Source organism: Zonotrichia albicollis, chromosome 1, assembly GCF_047830755.1.
Source record: "Zonotrichia albicollis isolate bZonAlb1 chromosome 1, bZonAlb1.hap1, whole genome shotgun sequence".
NCBI classification, from domain to species: domain Eukaryota; kingdom Metazoa; phylum Chordata; class Aves; order Passeriformes; family Passerellidae; genus Zonotrichia; species Zonotrichia albicollis.
In genome coordinates, this window is record NC_133819.1 from 7,269,542 (window position 1) to 7,291,854 (window position 22,313).

The following is a 22,313-nucleotide window of genomic DNA, read 5'->3' on the forward strand; positions in this document are numbered from 1 at the left end:
CTTGAGAAGTTGTGCTGTGGTGACTGGTTCACCTCGCCCAGCGCCAGAATTAAAACAGACATCCCTTGAAGAAACTGGTTTGTGGTTCAGCAATGAATCAGGTGAGCAGAGGAGGTGAGAATGGGCAGATGGATGTTCTTTTGTGCATGGTGCCTAGTGGAGCCTCTTCACCAATGGTGGGCCAAATTTATATCTGTGGGTAGAGATTGACAGAGAACTCTGCAGGGATTCAGTTGTCTGGTGATCCTTGTAGAGAGCTTCCATGTGACCCACTGAGAAGTGCTCCAAATCGGTATCTTTGCCAATCAGTCTAATAGTAAAATGAGACTAATTCCTCAGTATCAGCTTCCTTGACCATAGTGTTTACAACAACAAAAATTGCTAATGCACGTAGAATTAATACAGCAAAACAGAAGAGGGTTGAGATGTTTGTCAGATGCACAGGAAAGATTAAGTACACTCAAATTAAAAAAAAGAAATTGTGAATTTTTGCTTTATAAGAAACTATGTTAAGTTGTGCAAACCCCATCTAATTTTTCTTTAGTGAATGCATGAAACCACAAATATTATTCTTTTTGATGTTGCATAAAGACACTAGCAGCATTTAATCATTAGTCTCTCTAGGAATTCATGTTACAAGAGAAATTAACTTTTCTTCATGAGAAATGTACTGTTGGCTGTACTGGCTGTGGTCCAGTTTCTGGCCATGAGGACTTTTGCTGGTGACCAATGTTGCCCCTGCTATTAACTGATCCAGTTCAGCCCCAAGCTGCAGGAATGGCACAGCTCTCAGCAGAGTGTGAGGGTGCTTAGCTGAAGGTTTCTGCTGCTCTGCTTGCACAGGACCTTTCCTTGGTACTTTCCTTTTTCCATGCCACCTGTGACCTGCATTTCCCTGTGCCTTATTGCTCTTTCCTAGAGCTACATCTTTTGTAATCTACCTACACACACTCAAATAAGACTCAAGCCTTACTTCTTTTTATTTTTCTTTGTTCTGCAGAAAACTCACCCATAAAAAAAGGATTGTGTAGTTCCTGCTCTGGTACAGCATTTTTCTGGAATAAAGAGTTTTGATTCCATTGTATGCATTTTCCTTGAGAGCAGATGGGTAGATATTGGTCCATTTCTGTGCCTAGGAGGTTAACCTTCTCATTAGTAATTTCTTTTCAGTTAGGCTTCAAAACTGAAAGGGCAGAAAAGAAAACTGGGCTGATACTGAGCCCTGTAACAGCATTTTTCTCCTATGGAAAAAAAAAATTAGATATTTCTGCTGATTACATTTCTTTGTCTCTTTTATCCTTTGTGTTCCCTTTCTGGTTTTTGATGTCTTTGTCAGGCATCTTCAGAGGAAATAATCTGTTTTGTGGGAGGCATGAGGCAAGGCAGCTGCTGCTAACTCTGGGGAAGGGAGAGGATGTAACTCTTAGTGGAGTCAGTTTAAGGTGCTGATGGATGGGATGGCAGATTCACACAGGCAGGCTGGTGTCCCCCACAAGATCAATGATGTGAAAGGTTAATTAATGACACATGGCTCATTTAGATTAGGAAGGGCAGCAGCTGGACAGACCATGAGATGGATTTGCTGAAAGCATCACAGCTGAAGTGTGTTGTGTTGGGTTTGTTCTTGTGGAAATGAGCTGATTTCAGGTGGACATTCCTGGATTTGCTTGAGTGTAATTGGTGTGTTTGTGCATGTTTGGATGGGTGCTTTACTATGTGTGCATCCCCTAAAGGTCCCAGAGAAGATTAGAGACTACCAAGAGAGGACATCATTGATGGCTTCTGAAGAGCCAACAGAAATCTGGGTCCTACTGAGCACTCTGGCAGCAGGCTGGGGGGTGTTTAATAGTGTGCTGAAATTTTAGTGTGGGGATAGTCACTGAAGCTCAAAGTAAAAGCATAAATGGGTGCCTGGTCTGAGCCAGGTTGCTCAGCTTTCTGCAAGAGGGAGACTCCTCATAGAAATAGTGGCTTTTCCCAAAATTCAGGCGTGAATCCAGTGCTTTTCATCTTGGCACTTTATACAGGCTGCCAGTTTGCCCTGTTGCAGTAACAGAGTAAACCTTTTACTCAAGGTTTACCCATCAGGTCAGTGGCAGCTTTACATGTAAAACTCATCTGTCTTGAGCTGTGAGACTGTTGGGGAGTGAGTTCACCTGAGCCTCCCCAAAGGGTCCCTCTCACTATGGGTGGCACTCACAGTAGTGCAGCTCTGGTTGCTTTGGCTCTTCCATGTCACAGACATCTTTTATGAAAAATCCTTTCCTTAGGATTTTTTTCTCCTGAGAATCTGAGAGGCCTCAGGAAAAAAATGTAAACAATGATTATCTGCTGCTGTGGCATGCAACAGGTGGATCTGTGATTGGTCTCATGTGGTTGTTTCTAATTAATGGCCAATCACGGTCCACATGTCGGACTGTCTCGGCCAGTCACAAGCCTTTGTTATAATTTCTTTTCTATTCTTAGGCAGCCTTCTGATACAGTCCTTTCTTCTATTCTTTTAGTATAGTTTTAATAAAATATCTATCATAAAATAATAAATCAAGCCTTCTGAAACATGGAGTCAACATTCTCGTCTCTTCCCTCTTCCTAAGACCCCTGCGAACACCATCGCACTTCCACCAAAAAAAATCACCACTAACAAGAGAAGTCACTTGTCCCCTAAATCTCACCTGTGTGAGCAGCACCCCTCCTTCCCTCAGTCCCTGTGAGTGATGATGTCCCCACACCTTTGCTCGAGGTTAAGTTTGTTGTGGCAGTCTCAGAGGACTCCCAACGAGAAAAGGCTTTGCTGTTCATCCCATAGAGCTGAGGAGCTGAGCTTGAGCTCCTTGCACCTCCAGCTGAAGTGAGCCATGATTTCTGTGACAGGAACAGGCACACATGTGAAACAGACTTTGAGAAACAAAAATTGACCATTCAACTCACCTGGCCAGGGTAAGGAATTGCTGGGAAGGCTGTGGGCAAAGTGCATGGCCAATAACAGCAGCATGGTTTTTTACTAGGGGAAAGAGGTTCTTCAAGAAAATGTTCTCCAAAAGTGGTCGTGTTGCTTCACATACCCCACAACCCCAGGTTTAAAGTAGATGTTACTCTTTTAGACAGCAGATAACTCAAAATAAATCTGCTTGAAGCTGCTGTTGTGATATGTGTTATTAAGAGCAGGGAGGGGAATTCTTCATTTATCTGTTATGTATGTGGGCAAACTCCAGAAAATAGGTGTGTAAGTGCTGATTAATCAAATCTTGGAATTAATGGGATAAAACAGCATGGTAATGGAAAATATTCAAACTGTATATTCCTTATCAGTTTGTTGATTTTGTAATAAACATTGATTTGTCTGAAGAGTCACTGAATTATGGGTATGATTGAAGCAGCTTCATCTTATAAATCCTGGTGCTGCAGGTTGCTAAATATCTTTGTAGGTTATCAAAAGAAAGATAAACATGTCTGAACATCAGCCATGCACTGTCTTAGGAGCACTTTGAGAATATATAGGCTAAGTTTGCCCTCTACTGGATTGCAAAATTACATCACTGGTTTTATTACTGGCCAGATATGTTCTGGTTATTGCCAAGGAAGTTTCTCATTACATGATATAACACGTACACATCTCATCCTCAAGATTTGTGTCATCTTTCCAATCAGTCATCTTTGCTGTGTGAACTGCTCCCTGAATTATTTTGTTGAGAACTGTTCTTTTAACAAATGTCTCCACCCAGGGCTACTTTCAAACAGGGTTGTTTTGGTGCTTTTTATTTTGGATGGAAAGTTTGCACAGTGAGAGCAATTCTGAACATCAGGAATAAACTAAAAACTGATTGACAGGAGCCAGCTGCACAAGCAGATCTGCTCTTTTCCCTCTGACAGCTTGTTTCTAGCAAGGCCTGGGGTCTCCAGCAAGCTGCATTCACAGCCAGGAAACAGCCCCTGAGGGGCTGCAGCTCCTGCTCTTTCCCTGCCAGTCAGGCTCCTTGCCACACATTTACTGAGCACTTTTAGTGGGGATGGAACTACTTGCAGTCAAGGCATGAAGCAATGCTGCATCTTAATTCTAAGTATGTACAGGGATTTCAAGCCTCATTTGGTGTGTGCTTGAAATAATAGCTGCAAACATACACATCTGTGACAGGCTGCATTTGACACCAGCTCTACAAGAGTGATCCCAGAGTGAGGAGGTCATACCCATGAAAGTTAAATCTGCTGTGATGAATCATAAAGTATATGGGGCCAGGTGCTCATCTAATGTAAATCAGGATAAGTTCTCTGACCTGAACAGAATTGTGTTGACTTGTGCTGGCTGAAGCACAAATCAATGTAATTTTTTTTGTTTTAATGTAATTTCTCATTTGTTGTTTTCCCCTGTTGGGTGAGCTGGTAAAGAAGATTTCTTGGCCTCATCAAGCCATTTAAAATTTCTGTCCTTGCTCATAATTTTTAGGTTTGCCAGGCTCTGTTTATAACCAGAAATGCTGTGTCAAAAATAAAAAGTAAATCAACGTCTGACTGGATGCTACTCAGCTGTTCTTTGTTCTGTCTCTGTGTTCAGATTTTATCTGTACTGAAAAAAGACCAGACAGCACAGTGGGGCACTATTGTCTGTCCCTCTGGCAGTGCCAAAAGCGTGTCAGGATCAGCTGATGGCATTTGTAAGGCTCCTGTTACAGGTCTCCTTTAGTCCCTGGATCCCCTGGCAGCAGAGTGAACCAGAAAGCTGCTGAGAGCTGTTGTGCTGACAAGGTTCAGGGCTGTTTTTTGCTATGAAGTTGTATATCTGCACCCTGGTGTGCTAGAAGGTTGTGGTGAAAACCCCTGAAAGTCAGAAAGCTATTCCCAATAGCACTGTAGTTTTCCAGAGCCAGCAGGTTGCTGTTTTCATGCTGGTTTATATATAGATAACCTGAAAGAGGAATGGAGATTGAATATTATCTGAGCTGCTCCACAGTCAAAAGTAAATTTGGAGGTGAGGAGGAAACCAGCATATCTTAGAGCATCAGGTAATGGAAGGGGAGATATTTCTGTCTGGCTGATTTATTTGTCTATTTATTTCACCATCAATTTTGGAGTTGAAGTAAGTCCCTGGGAAAAATGGGGTAGGCAACAAATGATCAGTGGTGAAAAGTGTATGATGAATTACTGTGCCCACGGCTCTACAGTTCATTTCAGGGGCAGCACCTCCAAAAGAGCCAGAGGAAAGTCAGATGCTTGAGATTGGTAAGAAATTATTAAAAAAAAATGGATATTTGAATGGTGTGCAGGCAGAAAAGGAGGACTCCTGTACCAGTGGAGAGCACACTGACTGCTCTGACCGTGGAGGTTGCTCTTGAAGTCTAGAGAAGCCTCCCTCATCAGCCTTTGATTTCAGAATATTCTTAGGAAAAGTCAAATCCTGGCATTTGTCACAGTGATTGATGTCTTGTAGGGTCCCAGCCACTCTCTCAATCTCTGTGGGAACTTTGTGCTGTGATGTCTTATGCTGGGCACAATCTGGTTGCTCTGGGAATTGTGTTTGAAGGCAGAAACTGGTGCAAACTCCTTGAGTCAGGAGATATAACTGCAGAGAGAACAGCTCTGCTCTGTGAGGAGCTCCTGTGACTGTGGGGTTGAGAGTTTTTCAGTCATTCCCAACCAGCCTCTCGTGTGGCTGAAGTAGAACTTCATGGAGGTCCCATCCTGAATCCTATGTATCTTGAAATTTGAGATTTCAGGATTTTTTGGGTGGCACAGAACTCCTCCTCAGAGGATATGCTACAGCTGTGCTTTGAAAGGGTGAACAAGGCTGGGATGGGAGGCAGCTCACTGGACCCTGCCCAAAGCCTGGAGGAGCTGGATGGAGGCTGCTGGGTGCAAGCAGACCTGCAAATTCTGTTATTTGATTGATGTATTTTTTTTCTGATTTCGATAGTGAATATTCAAGAGCAGAATGTGCAGGTTAAGACCTGAACAGTTATAATATTGCTGGCAAAGCTCTTTCCTTGACTGTAAGGACTTTTGGCTTCTGAGTGATATTCTTAGGACAAATCCTGAACATCACAGCCTCTTTCCTAACGAGAAGCCTGGAATAGAGCTAGAAATGTCCCAATTTTTCCATGGATTGGTGCACAGAGAAGCAAAGATCTGGGTCCTCATAGGTTACGGGTGCTTAACTCCAGTGTTGTGAGTGCATGAATTGCCCTGACCAGCCTCATCTTGCACCTGTGTCCATGTCTCTGGCCATGTCCAGGAGCTCTGTTTAAGCTTGTGCTCAGGTGTCCAGGTCTGCAGGTGTTCCTGAGCCCAGCCCAGCCTCCTGCTGTCCTGGCACTGGCTGCACAGGCACTGCCCTCCCTGGATTTACCCTCTTGGAGACTCTGAGGAGCATTCCCTGGGTTAGGGAGACACAAGAAACTTCCCTCAAAAAGATGTTAAGACACCATTGGCTCCTTCTCTTGTTCCTAGGTCCCTGAGCCATTCCCTCCCTATTCCCCAATTAACCCTTATCTTTGTACTGCCCCAAGACCAGGGTCACCCCTTGGGAGAGAGAAACCTGGACCCTCCATGTGTGTGTGCCTTGGACCTGGACATCTTACTGGGCAGCTCAATTAAACATCTGTGGACACCATGCAAAGGCCCTTTTTGCTTCCTTACCCTGGACTTTGTAGGGGGATAGAACATAAGTAAATAAAGGTGGTATAGAAAGTAATCTTGTCCCCTAAGGAGTTGAAACTGGGTTAATTATTAAAGATTAGGAGCAGGCCTGATTTTAACAGGCCACAGCTGTAGCCAATAAGAAGAGTGGTTTAAAAGAGTGGATTGGTTGGTTGAGGGGAATTGGAGTTGGTTGGCTGCTGTCAGTGCCTAGAGGAGATGCCTACAAGAAAAATCAAGGTGGTACAAAACTCTGGCAATGTGGAACCCTTGCAAGGTACTGATAATAGAATTCTTGCACTATAATGACAATAGGACTTTACTAGCAGCAATTCTGGCTGCAACACACCCCAAACCTTCCTCAAGGGTAGCTTGTCTTAGGCTGCTCTCCTGCTGCAGTTTGCTGGATAGACCTGCATTTGACACCCCATTTCACCTGGATGGAGCTTGTATCAGCACAGGACTGCCCAGGTCTGTGAGGTGCTGCCCTGTGTCTCCCAGCTCCTTCTCCCTTGAGGAGCAGCCCTGCTTTTGCTGCTCCCTGGCACTCAGCCCTGTGGAAGACAGTGAGTCCTTTACAGATATTTCAAGAACTATGCCTGAGGTCACAGAATAATATCAGCAGACATGACAAATCCTCACTGAACCATCTTTCCTTTGTGCTGCATCCATCCTCTGTAATTAATACGATTTACAAACTTACATCCATCACTTAATTGCTTCTGTATTCATAAACATGTCACAGCATTTTAGTTCTTTTTACATTTATGGGCTAGAGCTGTGCAGGCTGTAGGGCAACACACAGATTTCCACTTCATTATTACACAAATGGTAAACAAGTGCACAAATGTGTTTGTTGTTAGCTCAGGCCTGAGAACTGAGCTCTAGACCACCGCAGAGCACAGGCTACTTTAAAGAAAAGGTCCATGGAATATATCATGGAGAATGAAAGAAAACATGGAGATAAGCCATGGAAAACACTTTGGGAAAATGAAGGATAATGTGGGAAATGTGAAGGGCAAGTTGATTGTCTTCAAAGACAAGACATTTAAAAGGATTTGGGAGTAGATGGGGAGAGAAAGAAGAAAAGGGGGCCTGGATTATAAGCACATTGCACAAAACCAGCCAGAAGGTTGTGCAGTATCTCTCACACAAGCCATTTTTCTGTAATGCACATGAAAGAAGAAGAAACACGCAGGTCCGTTTTACCTGTGTGGGAGCCAGCCTGGATTCCATTCTGTAAGTATTGCAGAGGTATTTTGTTAACTCAACTGGTAGTCTGCCATTTTTAATTTTGAAAATAATAGCCATGGCACTAGAACTAATCTATGGGAGTTATAAGGGAAAGAAAATAATTTCTCTTACGTTCCTTCATCTCGGCTCACATCTAATTTATTCACTTCATAGACGCATAAATTCACACAGAGTTCAGACTCAGCTGAAACCAGAATAGATGGAGTATTTATTGCACAGGCAAGAGCAGCCTGAGGAACATCACAAAAAAGAGTACCAGAAGACATATTCCTAGCTCCTGTCTCATAAGCACCTTTCATTTCAAATTCTCTTACAAAGGGGTAAATAGTATGAGAGCAACTGCTTTAACAGACTGCATGTTACAGCTGCTTAGGGACAAGTTGTATCTCTTGTACCAAAAACTGCCTGCTTTTTATTTATTAAAAAAAAAAAATCAATCATTTCAAGAAGAAGTAAAGCATACAAACTGTAATGGCCAAACTCATGCAGCATTTGGAGTTACATCAAATTACTCCATTCTGAATTTGGCCCAGATCTGTAAGACCTGTTTTGAGAAGAAGTTATTTTCTTTGTATTCTGTAAAAACACAGAACACTTGAATTTCAAGAAGGTAGCAAGGATTTGTGTGGAACTGAATGAGAGACAAAAGAGAATGAGTGGCTGCCTGGGGTTAGGATCTCAATCCACTTCTAGCTACAGCAGCAGACACAGGAATATAAATTTTGTCTCTCAGTAAAGTTTTGAGAAAATAATGTCATTTTTCTCCATAAAAATTGCTTCCAAGCTCTCCTCCTCAACTTCCAAGGGAGTCTGCATGTGTGTTGTAGCTCTTGGCTCTAGAGGTCTTGGGGATCCACCTTGTTCCTTATGGAAAGGGCTGAGGAGAGGACTCCTTGCCCCAAAGCTGTGCTGGATGTTGGTTTTCAGGCAGCCCAAGCACACAAATGAGCTGTGGAGCATGATGGCTACTCAAATTCAGGGCACTGGCTTGGGGCACCCAGCTCTGTGTGAACGCAGGACAACTGTGTAGGTCACAAACCTCAATGCCAGTGGAGCTGAAAAGGTACCAGGGTGAGGTGTGGGCTGAGATGAATTTCTTATGATTTCCTCTGTAGACCCAAATGTCTGAATTCCACTCACATCTTGCTTTAGTGCTCCAAGTCTTCCACTGTCTTTAATTCCTTTTGTTCCACATATTTCCATTTCAGAGCCACTGTGGCAATGTTATTCTGACTTTTCCCATTTTGCTCTGTGCTTGATCTCTCTGTCCTTTTACAGCATGGATTGGTCAAAATGTGTTGTTTACATTTTGAATTTGCTGCTAATTCATCCTTGGAATCAGTGATTCCACTTGCTTGATTTTTGTTGTTATTGTTGTTGTTTTAACAATAAAAATGACAATTGAGTTGGGTTCAATTTGCAAAATGTCTTGCATATAGATATTACAGAAATCAATTGCTTTTCTTATGAATATGCAAGTTTTGGTTACAAAAAGAATATTTTAAAAGTATATTTTAGCTTAGTTGATGACAAATGGCAGCCTGATTTTTTTATTTTCAGCAGTCTGTAAAACTTCTTTTGGTGGAGGACTTACAGGACTCAACTTCAAAGGAAATGAGCGACTTAGTAAATTCTTAACCATCAATTCTAAAACTAAACCGTTTTTAGACACAATTTGCAGGTTTTGATAAATAAAAGTTTTCATGGCTGGAATTCCTTCAGAAACTTCCACATTTTCTCCTTGCTTGAGTAGGGAGAAGGTTTTTCTGTCTTGTAACCAGGCTTTGCCTTTTTATGTCTTTGTTTCTGGTTAAATTTCCTTTTGTAAGGCACATTGTCCATATCCATGATGTGCATAAGACACCTGGTAAAAAATCCAGTAGTTGAAAGCCAAGATCAGTTAACCAAGGATCTATCCTATGGAAAGAGTTAATGTCTTATGAACCCCCATGATATAAAACAGCTGCATTTCAAAACAAGTTCACTCATAAAGAATAGTTGTGCCTTTAAAAACGTCAGCATAAAAATATATTCTCATCTGTAAGAGAAGATTGTAATCCTCAAAATGTTTCCTAATGTTGCAATTCAAACACTGAACTTTGTTGTTTCATTTGTATTGGTGTTTAATAAATTGGTTTTGTTTTTCAGCTGCAACAAGGCAAGATGAATTTTGTGGAAAAGGGCAGTCTAATGGAGATGTGGTGTGTAATTTGGATGATGAATTATCAGAGCAACACAGTAGACTGTGTTGTGGTCATTTTATTGTTCTGTGCAGTAATAGAGTTAAGTTATATTTACATTTTCTAATTATATTTTGTTATGCAAAAGATTATGCGTATGTAACCTCTTGCCAAACCAAGCACTGAACTCTACTTCTCTCTTGGAAAAAAAAAGAAAGAGAATAACTGAGACTGAAATAGAAAACAAAATAGATAATGAAAGCCCACAGAAATCACAGAGAGGCTCCACACTAAATTCCAGACAAGCATCCTGCATTTCATCACGGCCATGGCCCTCTCCTGTCCGCCAAGCCTGCAGCTCAAAGTCTCCTCCTGCCAGCAGCCTTGGCCAGGATCCCTCGCTCACTGCTGCATTGAGAAACACATCTTTAAAATCCTTGGGTTTGGGATCAGCTGGGGAATGTTCCTGTGGGAGGTGGTAGCACCCAAAAGACTGAAATTGTTCTCCCTGGAAAGGTAGCTCCCCATGAGAGGAGCTGGAATGGCAACCCAGTGATCAGCATGAGCAGATGCCATCTTCTCCAGATTCCAGGAACAAAGAGTTTTTGTTCAAAGGGATGGCTCAAGTTTTGGTTCCCCTTCCATGCAGGGTGGTCACTCGGGAGCCAGGGGAGTTGCCTGGACAGTCACTTCACTGAGAGAGAGAAGGAGGGACTGCAAAGATTTCGACCAGATTTTTTTTTTTCCTCACACCTTTCTGTAGAGTATCTGTCTTGGTTTTGAAAGACAGGAGTCTGCTAAGGAAGGCAGGATCCTCCCCTGAAATGGAGAATGTAAACCCTCCCCACCCCTCCAAATTGCTATGAATTTTAAATTAAGGAGCTCAGGCAAAAAAAAAAAAAAAAAATGGGAGCAGGAGATAACAATTGTTTATTAGGGAAGAAAAGTAAAAGGCTAAAATAAACAATGCAGTAAATTAAAACAACACCGATAGAGTCAGAATTCAATCTGACACCCTGTGGGTAAGGGTGTTGGTAGCACTCCCATTGGAATTGTGGCTGCAGCCCTCCTGCAGCATCAGGCACAATTGTGCTGGAGCAGGGATCCTGTAGAAAATGGTGCAGTCTTCCTCTGAAGATCCAGTGGAAGAGGCAGGTGCTGTTCCTCTGGGAAATCCAGTGGAGAAGCTGTGCTGGTGTTCCAGAATCTCCAGATTATATCCAGGTAGGAATGCTTGGCTCCTCCCTCTGGGCTCACATCTCCCAATGGGATGCTGTAATTCTTATCACCCATGCAGTGACATCCAATAGCTGTTATCAGCAGATGTCCCCTCCCGAAGGAGGAGCAATTGTGGTCACTCAGAGAGAGAGATAAGGCAAACTGCCCACTTGACAAAAGATAATCTGCCATACAGTTGGTAATAGAATACATCTTGCATTGCAACATGGAACAGTATCCCAGTAAGCTGCTCTCTGCATCCCTGTATTGAACAAAACTAATGTTTTTATTCATCTACTTGGACACACTGGGTCTGCCTAAGTCAACTCAGAGTCTCCAGAGGTTCCTCTCACATCCCCATCATGATCCTCGATAGCTGAATTTCCTGAAACCCCATTTATGTGTCTTCATAAGTGAAGGATGGCATAATCCTTTTTTTTTTTTTTTTTTTTTTTTTTTTTGCTAGGACTTCTAGAGCTTTTTGTTTGTTGCTTTGTTGCTTTCCATGCATTTGTTGCAATGAACACCATTTTCCTTACTTAGCTATTTCCCCACCTTTAAATGACTGTATCTAAGTTAGAAACTATAGGGTGCATTAGAAAGATATTGAGAGAATACATTAATTTATGATTCCAGGTCAAAGAGAACTTCCCCAAAATAAAGTCCAAGGCAGATTTAAACTCTGGTTCTTTTACCCCAAGGCTGGCAGCCTGAACTAATATCTAGAAAAATAATAACTTTTCCAATGTTCCTTTTGATTCCGTTAAGAAAAGTTCCACCTCCACATTAGGCAGCACTGTCTTTAACTGAGGGAAAAATGTTGATGGAAATTATTGTTTGCATTCTATATACCTTGATTTGGAGCTAAAATGGCAGAAGTAATTAGATACTTGACTATTCTTCCTAAATATTTTAGACATTCAGAGATAAACTCTTGTTCTCTACCATCTTACTAACAGTGGAAAAACAACAGTTCTATGGTAATATTTTATATTATTGGATATATGTCAGGGCCCTGTTTGCTCCAATATTTTATAAATGTGAAAAAGTGAAGGCCCTAATCTAGAGAGTTCACACTTTCATAAATTTAAATAATTACAATTGAATGATTGTCACAACAGATTAACTAAATCCTTGATTTCGGAGAACTCCAAAACACCATCCTAGTAATTGATTCACACCAATAAACAACAAGATTACTTTAAGCATGATATGAAGCTCTTCAAAAGGAAGGAAACTTAAGTACCTGGCCTCAAAAAATTAAGAAATTAGATTACTAAATGCATCTAAGAATAGTAAGCTCTTTGTTAAAATGCCTACACGGCAATATTTGGTCATCTAATTTGGTCAATAAAATTCCACTGAAATTCCACTACAAAGTAGAGAAAAAAATAATTTGCTGGTGATGTAGGAACATAATCCAAGAGCAAGAAATGTTGTCTTTGCCCTCAAGGTGGAAAAGAACTCAAAGTGAATTGACAGGCTTATATCAACCTCTCATCATTAAGAAAGGGAGTAATGCAATTAAATGTAGTCTTATTTTGTTGAAATATTTTATGTCAGGCACAGGGTGTTCTGAGGTGATACAGATAATTAGCAGAGAAATTTAATCATCCATATCACAATGAAAGAAAAAAAATTGGCTCTTTAATCAAAAGATAGACCCACCTGATCTGAAATGAGAATGCTTCAGTATGTCTTCCAGGCTAGAAAGCCTAGTTAAAAATTAATGGAAGTTGGCAAGCATTAAATTATCTACCTAAAAGATCCTATACAGCTTCACAAATTAAATAGAAGTCCATTGATATTCACAAAATAAGTTATCTGCAGGACTAATGCATTGGAATAGTGAAATAACATATACCAAAGGCAGAATGCCTTCTGAGCAATGTGCCATCACTGGGGCTTGTGCTAAACACAAGGTTCATTTGTGGATCCAGGTTTTCTGCTTGGTTTAAGTGGAAACTGTGCTGTTTTACCCCAGTAGAGCTTGACTCATGGTGGTGTTGAAGGCAAATTTAGGCTAGACCCTGGCTGCAGCTGTGGCTTCAGTGGCAGGACTTGTGTTGATTTCAGTGGGATGAGCCTCCTTGGCTCTGAGTGCTTGGCATTTTCTTGGCAATATGTGAGATCCTTCTTGGTTCTGGGACTTGTGGTTTTGGTATCTTTCCAACTTGGCTGGAATCACTGTCAGGAGTGAACGCTTGAGTGAAGGAGATTTTGATGCTTTTTTGCATTCTCAACATAATTGTGATTAAAAAATGTAGACTGTCAAAAGTGTATTGAAATAAAATTAAACTTGTTTCAGAGGATAAAATCTGTTGCATAACAAACTTTCAAATGTTTACCACAAGTCTGTCTGTATTTTCATTTCAGTGGTAATGAGAAAACCTTAGCACATATGTTGCTTTCAGCATACTTTATTCTAGTTAGGCTTTTGTGTGGATTTATGCATTTGTTTTTAAAGCTCTGCTGAGTCTCCACTTGCACTGGGAGAAGCTTGGTGGCACAGGATACTCTTAATTTAGCAAACACAATGGGATCCATCTGCTGGGCACTGGAATTGGTGAAGTCCAGATGGAAATCCAAAGTACATCTAAGGATGAGGATACTTGCTAGAAGAGATTAATGAGGAGTTTATCATTCCACAGTGGGACTTGTAGTTTTGGAAGTATAAAAAAACTTTAGCTATGATTAACCAGAAGTGGTACTTGCTTGAAAAACAAGTCCCATAATGCTTCTTTTTAGCATTTTCCTGTTACTGCTAGTAATTCTAATGATGTTGCTCAGATTTTCTAGCATCCCTATGCATTTAAATTTCATAAGCCCAGACATGATGCAGAAATCATATTCTGAATGCTTTTCCTCCTACTCTGAATCCCTTAGCAACTTCAATTTCATTCATGGAAAAGTAATTATTTGAACTCTGTATTTTTAGCTTTTATTAATGGAGTTTAAAAGCTGGAAATGTGAAAAAACAAGAAGCCTTAAGGCACAATCTATACTTCTAGTAGAAATCCTCCAGATTTTGCCCTCCTACAGCTGTCAACATCACTTCATGCTTGGGCTGTACTACAGAGTTTATCTGCTGCTTGTCTTAGGAGGAAACCTTGTGCTCAGTGTGGAATGTATGAAATACTTCTACCTAAGGAAGTGAAAATTCATTATTGTTGTGGATGAGTCTGAGAGCTCCCCATCCAATCTGCTTTTGGGAGAGCACAGAAGGTTCTGCCTGGGCCAGGTGAGCACAATAAAATAAAAGGCACTGCCCCATGTGAGCCTGTGAGCTCTTGGGTTTATCATGGGCTACATGAAAGCAAGCTGGGGATCTCTGCACTGACCCCATGCTCTGTTTGCGGAGAATAATTCACTAAGGGCTGGTGGGGAGTTGACTGAGTTCCAGGTGATGTGTCTCAAGCCAAATCCCTGGTGAATCTAAAAAATCACTAAGTTTTCTAAGAACTAAATGTCAAAGCACATATGTCAGTATTTAGTGTCTCAGTAGTGTCAGGAGACACCTGATGTGTTGAGTTACCCACTGTTTTCCCTGGGAAATTGGTATATGAGGAATAAACTGTCCAATTATACCCTTGGAAAATACACTCCTGTTGGTGTAACAGGAACATATTAGTCTTCTCCCAAAGACAACAGTGTTCAGCTGTTCCATTGCAAACTCCCTGAACATGTGAAGTTTTAAAGTCCGACATTAAACTGGAAGGGATGAGAAGTGAATGAACATGCTGTCAAAAAAATAAGGTGGAGAACAGGTTGGTAGTAACCCAAAAAAACCTAAGTATTAAAAAAAAGATCAAAAAATATATAGTTCTAAAATTCAGAGGTTTCTATCCTATTCACTTCTCCTTCAGGAAACAGAGGATACTGTCTGAGATAATATAATCTCCTTTTCTTCAGACTCTTCCATTTATGTTAACAAAGATGGCTAAAGCACCCTCATGCAGTAAGAGCTAGCAAATATTAACTTTTCAACAGCAGCTGCTCTGTCATTATTCTAATCTCTTGAAGAATTAGTGATCCTCAGAAGTAAATTTTAAGTTTATTTAACTGTGTATTTACTCTATCTTTCTCTCCAGTTTCTTCTCTGGAATACAAGCCAATACTTTCTTACAAGTCAAGACTAGAAGCTGTAAATACTTGGGCAAAATTTTAGGATATTAGGAGTGAAGATTTTTCAGAAAAGACACGTAGCTTGGCTTGAGCAATGAAATTCTCAAAATTGGTCCACTTAGGAAGAAAATCTTATTCCTTGCAGTAATTCTCTGAGGGTTTTTTTCAGTGCTGCATTACTAAATACTCTTATGGAATATGTTTATTCCATAAGAGTATTTGGAATTACTGAAGCTGTTTCTGACTTATTTAGGGTTGCACAGGGTAGCACTGAACCATTTCATTTGGGATCCCACCAGTTCTGTTCCTCTTAAATATTATAATTTAATAACAAAGCAAGGACTAGAGATAATCTTTGCCTCAGCTGTTGTTTCCTTTTCTTGGCACTCATTAGACCACATCTGTGGTTCTGTTTTGAGGCCTCACTGCAAGACTGATATAAATTGGAGCATTTTCAGCAGAAAGCCCCCAGGATGGTCATGGACTGGAACATTTAACCCTTGCAGAGGGGCTGAGGTGGACTGGTTCAGTCTGGAGAAGAGATGTGTTTGGGGGGACCTGGCAGCACCTTTCCAATTATTTGGGGAGGTTTTTGAGAAGAGAGAACCAAGCGCTCTACAGTGAGGTGTGTCAGGAGGGTGAGAAGCAACAGGCACAAGCTGAAACAAGAAGAGTTCAGACTGAATAAAGGGAAAATCTTTATCCCTGTGAGAGCAGGCAGCCTTTAGAACAGGTTGCCTGGTGAGGCTGTGCAGTCCCAGCTCCTGCAGGATTTCAGGATATGGCAAAGCTCTGAGCAACCTGGTCTGACCCAGAGCTGACTCTGCTTCAGCAGGAGGTTGGGATGGAGACTTCCTGAGCTCCTTCCACTCTGAGTGATGTTTGATCTCGAGCCTTTGGGATGGGTTCCTCCTCAGCATTTCTACAGGAAGTCACCGGCTTTCATGGATGATGCTTTACAGAAAGTGCAGATCAGCCTCCCCCCTGCTCAGGTCAGACTGTGGGCCCAGTGAAGGGAATTAGATGAGAATCACATGACAGAACAACGTGCTGAGGACCTGGGTCTGGTGGGATGCAGAGGATGGGAACAACTCAGAGCAAAAGAGTAATTTGGCTTAGCCCAATCTTAGAGAACACAGTCTTGAAATTTAGTTTGGACAGAAGCCTGGGCATAGGCTTGTGGCATCAAGCTGACAGGTAGAAGACAGAATCCTCACAAAAAGGTTTGACAGAAGAAAAAGCCATTTGTTGCATTTTGAAAACACAAATATTTCTATTGGAGACAGTAAAAAGTAACCTTAAATAAGGAGAGGAAGTGAAATCCTGATGCTCTTAAAACTGCCTCTTAGTACAACAGCTGTTGCATTTGTCTGTGGTCTTACATCCTCAAAAGATTTTTCTTTCAAAATATTGAAAAAATGAATGTCTGCGCTCTGCAGCCAGCTAATACTTTGTGAAATTAATTCTTTCCTTCTATTCAGAAGGACTGTTCCTAGGCTTGTTTGGAGAGTCAGGAGAGCCAGCATCAAATGCATTGAATGGGTTTTATTTGATAAAATAAATTCTCCCAGTCTCTTATCAATGTGGCTTTAAATAAAGTATTGTGAATAGGATGTAAGCACTGTAGCCTGTGTTCCTTCTCAGATAAAGAAAGTCAGCCTCAGAGTACTGAAACCCACAAAGAATAGAATATCTATGAGGCTTTAATTTTTTTTCCCAGATCTCATTCTGTGAGAGATGTAAGAAAAGCACATTTACTCAAAATGGCCTATAAAAATGTTGGGGGATGAAGATGCCATGTTGGTGTTGTCATAGTACCTGAGGTACAGAGGCTATCTCTAGATCAGATTTAAAATGAAAACTTTCTGATTTCCCAGGATTTCCCTCCTGTTATACACCTTAGATACAAATGGACAGATTGCAAAAAAAAAAAAAAAACCCTTTTTGTACAGGGGTTTCACTTCAGACCTTGCTGTTAAGATGCAGCTGAGTCTGGGCCAAACCTTCCCACATTCATATCAAAAGTAAATGTACTGGCAAAGGAGGTGCACTGAGACTAAACTAAGGAATGCAAAAGTAATGAATTTTCACATTTTCCCTCTGAGAAAAAGCCTGATATGATGAAGGAATTTTTTCATGTTTTATTGAGGTTTCCTGGGCTAGATCTGTGGTCTTAAATATGGAGGCTTTTTAGCTACTTAAATCATACTACTTTATTGGGTCCCAGGGTGATTGTCTGTCCTTCCACATCATTCAAAGGAAGCAAAAAAATATGTTCCCTACAAAAATACAGAAGGAATATCAGATCATCTCTCTGCATTCACCATGTCACTTCCTAATCATAAAAAACTTGATTCCTTGTTCAGTGAGAGTATTTGTTGCAGCTCCAGCGAATTTCCATTAAAATGACATGGAGAATATCCATCAAGAAGAAAAGCTCACAAGATGTCTGAATGGTGGATGATAAGGAGTCCGGTCAGATTAATACACTTCAGGGAGTAATGTGGTGGTATCGCTTGTAGCTGCCCTAAAAGTCCCAAATCTGAAGGAAAATGTCATTGACTGTTTGAACAGAATCACCTGGCCACAGCCTGAGGTGGAAATCTGCAGCACATCTTAGTCTCACACTTCCAGATCTGAGACCAAGCCTTGGCTGTTCCATCAGCCAAGCAAAAGTGGTTTAGGAGTGAAAATTAACCAGCCAATGTTGTGAGCAGTATAACCTGAACTCTCTGGGAATATAAGTGATGCAGTTTTGGAACCATAGAAAGCAACAGGCAAGTCATTTGTTGAAGAGACATTTTCATCTGTAATTAAAAGGGTCACTCTGTCTGGGGTGCTGTGATCCTTCAGGCTGGAAGAGGCCTCAGGAACTCTCCAGCCCAACCTCCTGCTCAGAACAAGGTGACCTCTCACATTGGACCATGACGACCAGGGCTTTACCCACTCAGCTCTGGAAACTTCCAAGGGTGGACTCTGGTCATAAAACCTATCAGAGTTTTCATTATGCCTTTTTTCAAAGTGTCAAATAAGTCAGAAAATAAGAATTCTCTCTCATATGGTGTTTGGCATTGTTTCACAGCATCATCATTTTGTACAATGCCTAAAAACATTTTTGTTTCCTGCTTCTGGAAATCTCTGGATTATAGGGTCAGCCTTCAATGGCAGAAGTGGAAACATAGTAATGTATAAATTCCAGCCAAATGGACCCTGGTTGATGTTTAATAAAAGAAAAAGCCCTAGATATTGTCAATGGTAAACTAAGCATTTTGCCAGTAATCTCAACTTTAAACAAAGCTGTTTTAATCAAGATAATTGCTACTTTTATGCCAATAGTGCATAAATTAAATATGAAATGAAAATAAGATATAAACACTGCAACTGCATTATGACAATCTGAGGTAAAAATATGGAAAACCCCACTACTGCCAGAGTTCAGTGTATGGTGAGTATTTCTATTGGTGTATGAAGCCATGCAGGAGGGAAATGGGACTATTAACAGTCAAGCACAGATATAGTTTGCATTTCTTTGTAATTAAAACACCTAAGGGTAAAAACTGAGATGGAAGAGGATCTGCCTGATAAAACACCAAAATTAAAGAAATCAAGACCAGAGTTTGAGGAAAATAATGAAGAACTTCCTGCTGAAAATGCATCTTGTGTAAGGTATAAGCCACTCCCAAATAAAGACAAGGGAGAGAATAGTCAAGATCTTCAAGTAAGGGGTGGCATTTTTGTAAAACAAAAGCTCTCACAGGTGACCCTCAAAGGAAGCAGCATCACCTGCCATTGGCACTTCCCACAAGTGTCCTGGAGCATCACTTCTCCCATTACCATCATTTCTGAGAGATCTGATTAATGTCTTGTATGAGATTTTGTATCTAAATATCTTTCAACAGCTGGGTGGCTTGAAGAAAACTAGAGTGTGAACAACACTCTGAGATTGCACAGGTTGTGTCCTATTTCTGGTGAGCACCCATTGCCTATGAAGATACTGCAGACTGTGAAGGAGCAGAGTTCAAAGTGCTACAGATGGGCATAAAACAAGGATGCATGGACATGTCTGCAGTTCCCTCACTGAAAGAAAGAAAGAGCTTTTGGTTTAGCCATTGGCTTGGTTAAACCTTGGATGACAAGAAGAGTTCCTGCTTTTTCTTCTTGGTTTCCCTTCTCAGATATTAAGCAAATCACTTCTCAGTTTCTTCTCTCCTTTTGAGTGAGCAACACGCAAAGCATCCCTGTTCCTGTGAAATCAATGGACACCTAATTCTCCTGAAATGTAATTACTTCTGGTGCATCAGGGAGAAACAAGAGACACCACACTCCACAAGCATTATTTTTCTGTGTGCAAGCTGAGGTGTGAACCTATGGGGTGTGTGGGAAGGCTCTGTCCCTGGAAAGCTGCACCAAGAGGAGCAGGAACCACGTTCTCACAAGGGCAGCAGGATCACAGTGCTCCAGCCACCTGTGGGGCAGCGGGACTGCAGTGACAGCCAAGGGAAACCTCTCACAAGTGTGGGCACCTCTAGAAAGGCACAGAGGCCACGGCCGGGTCCATCTGCAGCCAGCGCGGGCAATGCCCTTGGCTTTGCATTTTCCCGTGGGGAGAACCGAGCCCCGGCATCCCCCTGCCCGCTCCTGCGGCGTGCGGAGGGCTGGTCCCGGATCCCAAACCCTGGTGCTGGGACGAGTGCCTGGCAGCTCCCCATGCCCGGGAGCGCCCCGCGCTGTGTCCTGCGGGCTGGCAGCCGAGGGTCGGGGGGCTGCGGGGCCGGGCTGCGGGCGGGCCGGGGCGCAGCCATGGAAACGCGCCGAGCATCCCCCGCTCCCCGCGGCAGCGCCGTGCTATTCCCCACCCTCCCTGCACCAGCCGTGGCCTGGCCGGGGCCGCGGCGGCTCAGCCGGTGAACAGTTAACGCCGGAGAGGCGGCTCCTCTCCCCGCACCCTCCCCGGTTCCTGTTGTAAAAAGCGTGTGTAACCCCCCCACGGGAGAGCGGCGAGCAGGGCACGGCCAGCGGAGGGGGCGAGCGCCCCTCCGCCTACTCCAGCTCCCCTCTTTTTTTATTTATTGCCTCCAAACCCTCCCTTTTTCTGCAACTGCTCTGCGGGGTGGGCTCGGCTCGGCGGGACCGCCCGGGCCCGGGGCGGCGGCCGGGCATGGCCGGGGCGGGGGGCGTGTGTGCGGCTCCCTCCTGCCCACCCCGCCCCGCCGGCTCCCGCAGGGCAAAGCCTGGATCCGGGTGGTGACAGAGCTGGGTGCCCCCGCTGCTCCCTGCCTCGCCTCTCTTCTGACAGGGGTGCTTTATTTTTATTGCCTTTTTTTTTTTTTCCCTCGCCTTTCGGTCAAAAGGAAAAATATATATTGAAAAGGGTGGGGAAGGAAAAGATAGCAAGCAGGCACCCTCCCTCCTGCGCTGCTCGTAGTCCCCTCCACTCCACACCAAAAAGAGCCATCGCAAGTGCACGCCAGTTCTTCACCAAAGTGATCCAGCCGCTGGATTAAGTAACTCTCGGGGAACAGCACACGCACGCACACACACGGCAACAATGAAGGAAAAGGCAATGTTTCAAACGGCTAAAATGCAAGGGAACATGCTGGTAAGTGGCTGCTGCTGGCGCCGCCAGTGACTGTGAGTGCGTGTCGGGGCTCCCCGCTCGGCGCTGCCGGAGCCGCGGTCGGTGCGGAGCCCCCGCTGTGGGGCTGGGCTGCCCGGGGACACAGGAGAGGGGCTGTGCTTGCTGTCCTTGCCCCACAGCGTGGGGTCTGTCCCCCCGCCGAAGGGGTCGCGGGGGATTTGGGGCTGCTGGGGTGTCCCCCTTTGCCGGAGGAGCGGGGCACAGCGGGGCTCGCTGGGGCTCCGCGCCCCGGCACGGCCAACTTCGCCAAGTTGATGACCACGGTGTGTGTGTGTGAGCTGGGGGATGTGCGGACTGCCTCGCCTTCCCCCCCGGCATTACTACTAGAAATATTTGTCTTCATGCCTTAAAAAAAAAAAAAAGGCAAAAAAAACCCCCTACTCAGGATGCCTTTCCAATAATCCCCCTCCTCCCTTAAGGAAAAAAATCAAAGCATGCAGCTGCTGTGGCGGAAGAAGTGCTGGTTGCCATCTTGTGCTGATGGAAATGTATCGGTGTGTTTTGCCGGCTGGCCTGACCCGCGGGGGCCGGGGGTGCGCGGGGCCCCGCATGCGGCGGCTCCGCAGCCGGGAGGAGCTCGCTGCGGTGGGGCGGGGGCGCGCCGCAGCCTGGGAGAGGCTTCGGGGTCCTTCGCCTTCAAACCACTCCTTTCACATAACCTGAAGCTCTTCAAGGGTACCTGTTGGTCTCCTCTCCCCTCTCTGCTCAGGCAGAGCGCTCCTGTGTGTGTTTTGCCTCCCCTGTGAGGGGAAATGCTGATGTTTAATACAAAGGTGGTATCTGTTTCTCTCGTGCCTTCTGCTGATGTGTTCAAGAAGCAGGCAAAGTGTTCACCATCCTTTAAGCAAGTTCTGTAGTAAAATGCTTTGCTGGCTTTTAAGGAAGTGCCTCCTTTTGCAACTCCAATAATATTGCTTTTTCCAGCAGTAGTGTTTAAGAAGAAGGTGCAGTGCTATGTGACCTGTGAATTCAAGTAAGGGAACTGAACAGGAACTTCTACAAACATTTTTTTTCCAAGAGAATTGCACAGCCTGTGTGATTGCAGTGTGCTCCTTTTATTGTGCTTTTTAAAATCCTGGGAAATATCTACTGCTGGAACTTTTCCAATGTGGAAAAATTTAGATTATTATCTGCTTAAGCTACTCATCCTAGTGGTCATTATAGCCTTTGGTTAGGATGTTCTTTATCAGTAAGAAAAATTAATCAACCAGCTGAGATGACATTGTTTGATTCAAGTACAGACTGAGCCTGATTCACATACACAGAATGTG

The 22,313-nt window shown here is 43.1% G+C and overlaps 1 protein-coding gene across 2 annotated transcripts in view; it reads left to right on the forward strand.

Moving 5' to 3' along the window:
* The window catches only part of DPP6 (dipeptidyl peptidase like 6), a 572,065-nt gene that overhangs the window by 41,322 nt on the left and 508,430 nt on the right, over positions 1-22,313 (forward strand). The window contains exon 1 of one of the 2 annotated variants that reach the window (XM_074550925.1): positions 20,369-21,003. The exons of the other annotated variant lie outside the window; for it this stretch is intronic. Within the exon in view, the coding sequence (XP_074407026.1) occupies positions 20,953-21,003 (51 nt within the window). The 5' untranslated portion in view covers positions 20,369-20,952. Of the gene's footprint in view, positions 1-20,368; positions 21,004-22,313 lie in introns of those variants that run through there. 2 annotated transcript variants of the gene reach the window in all.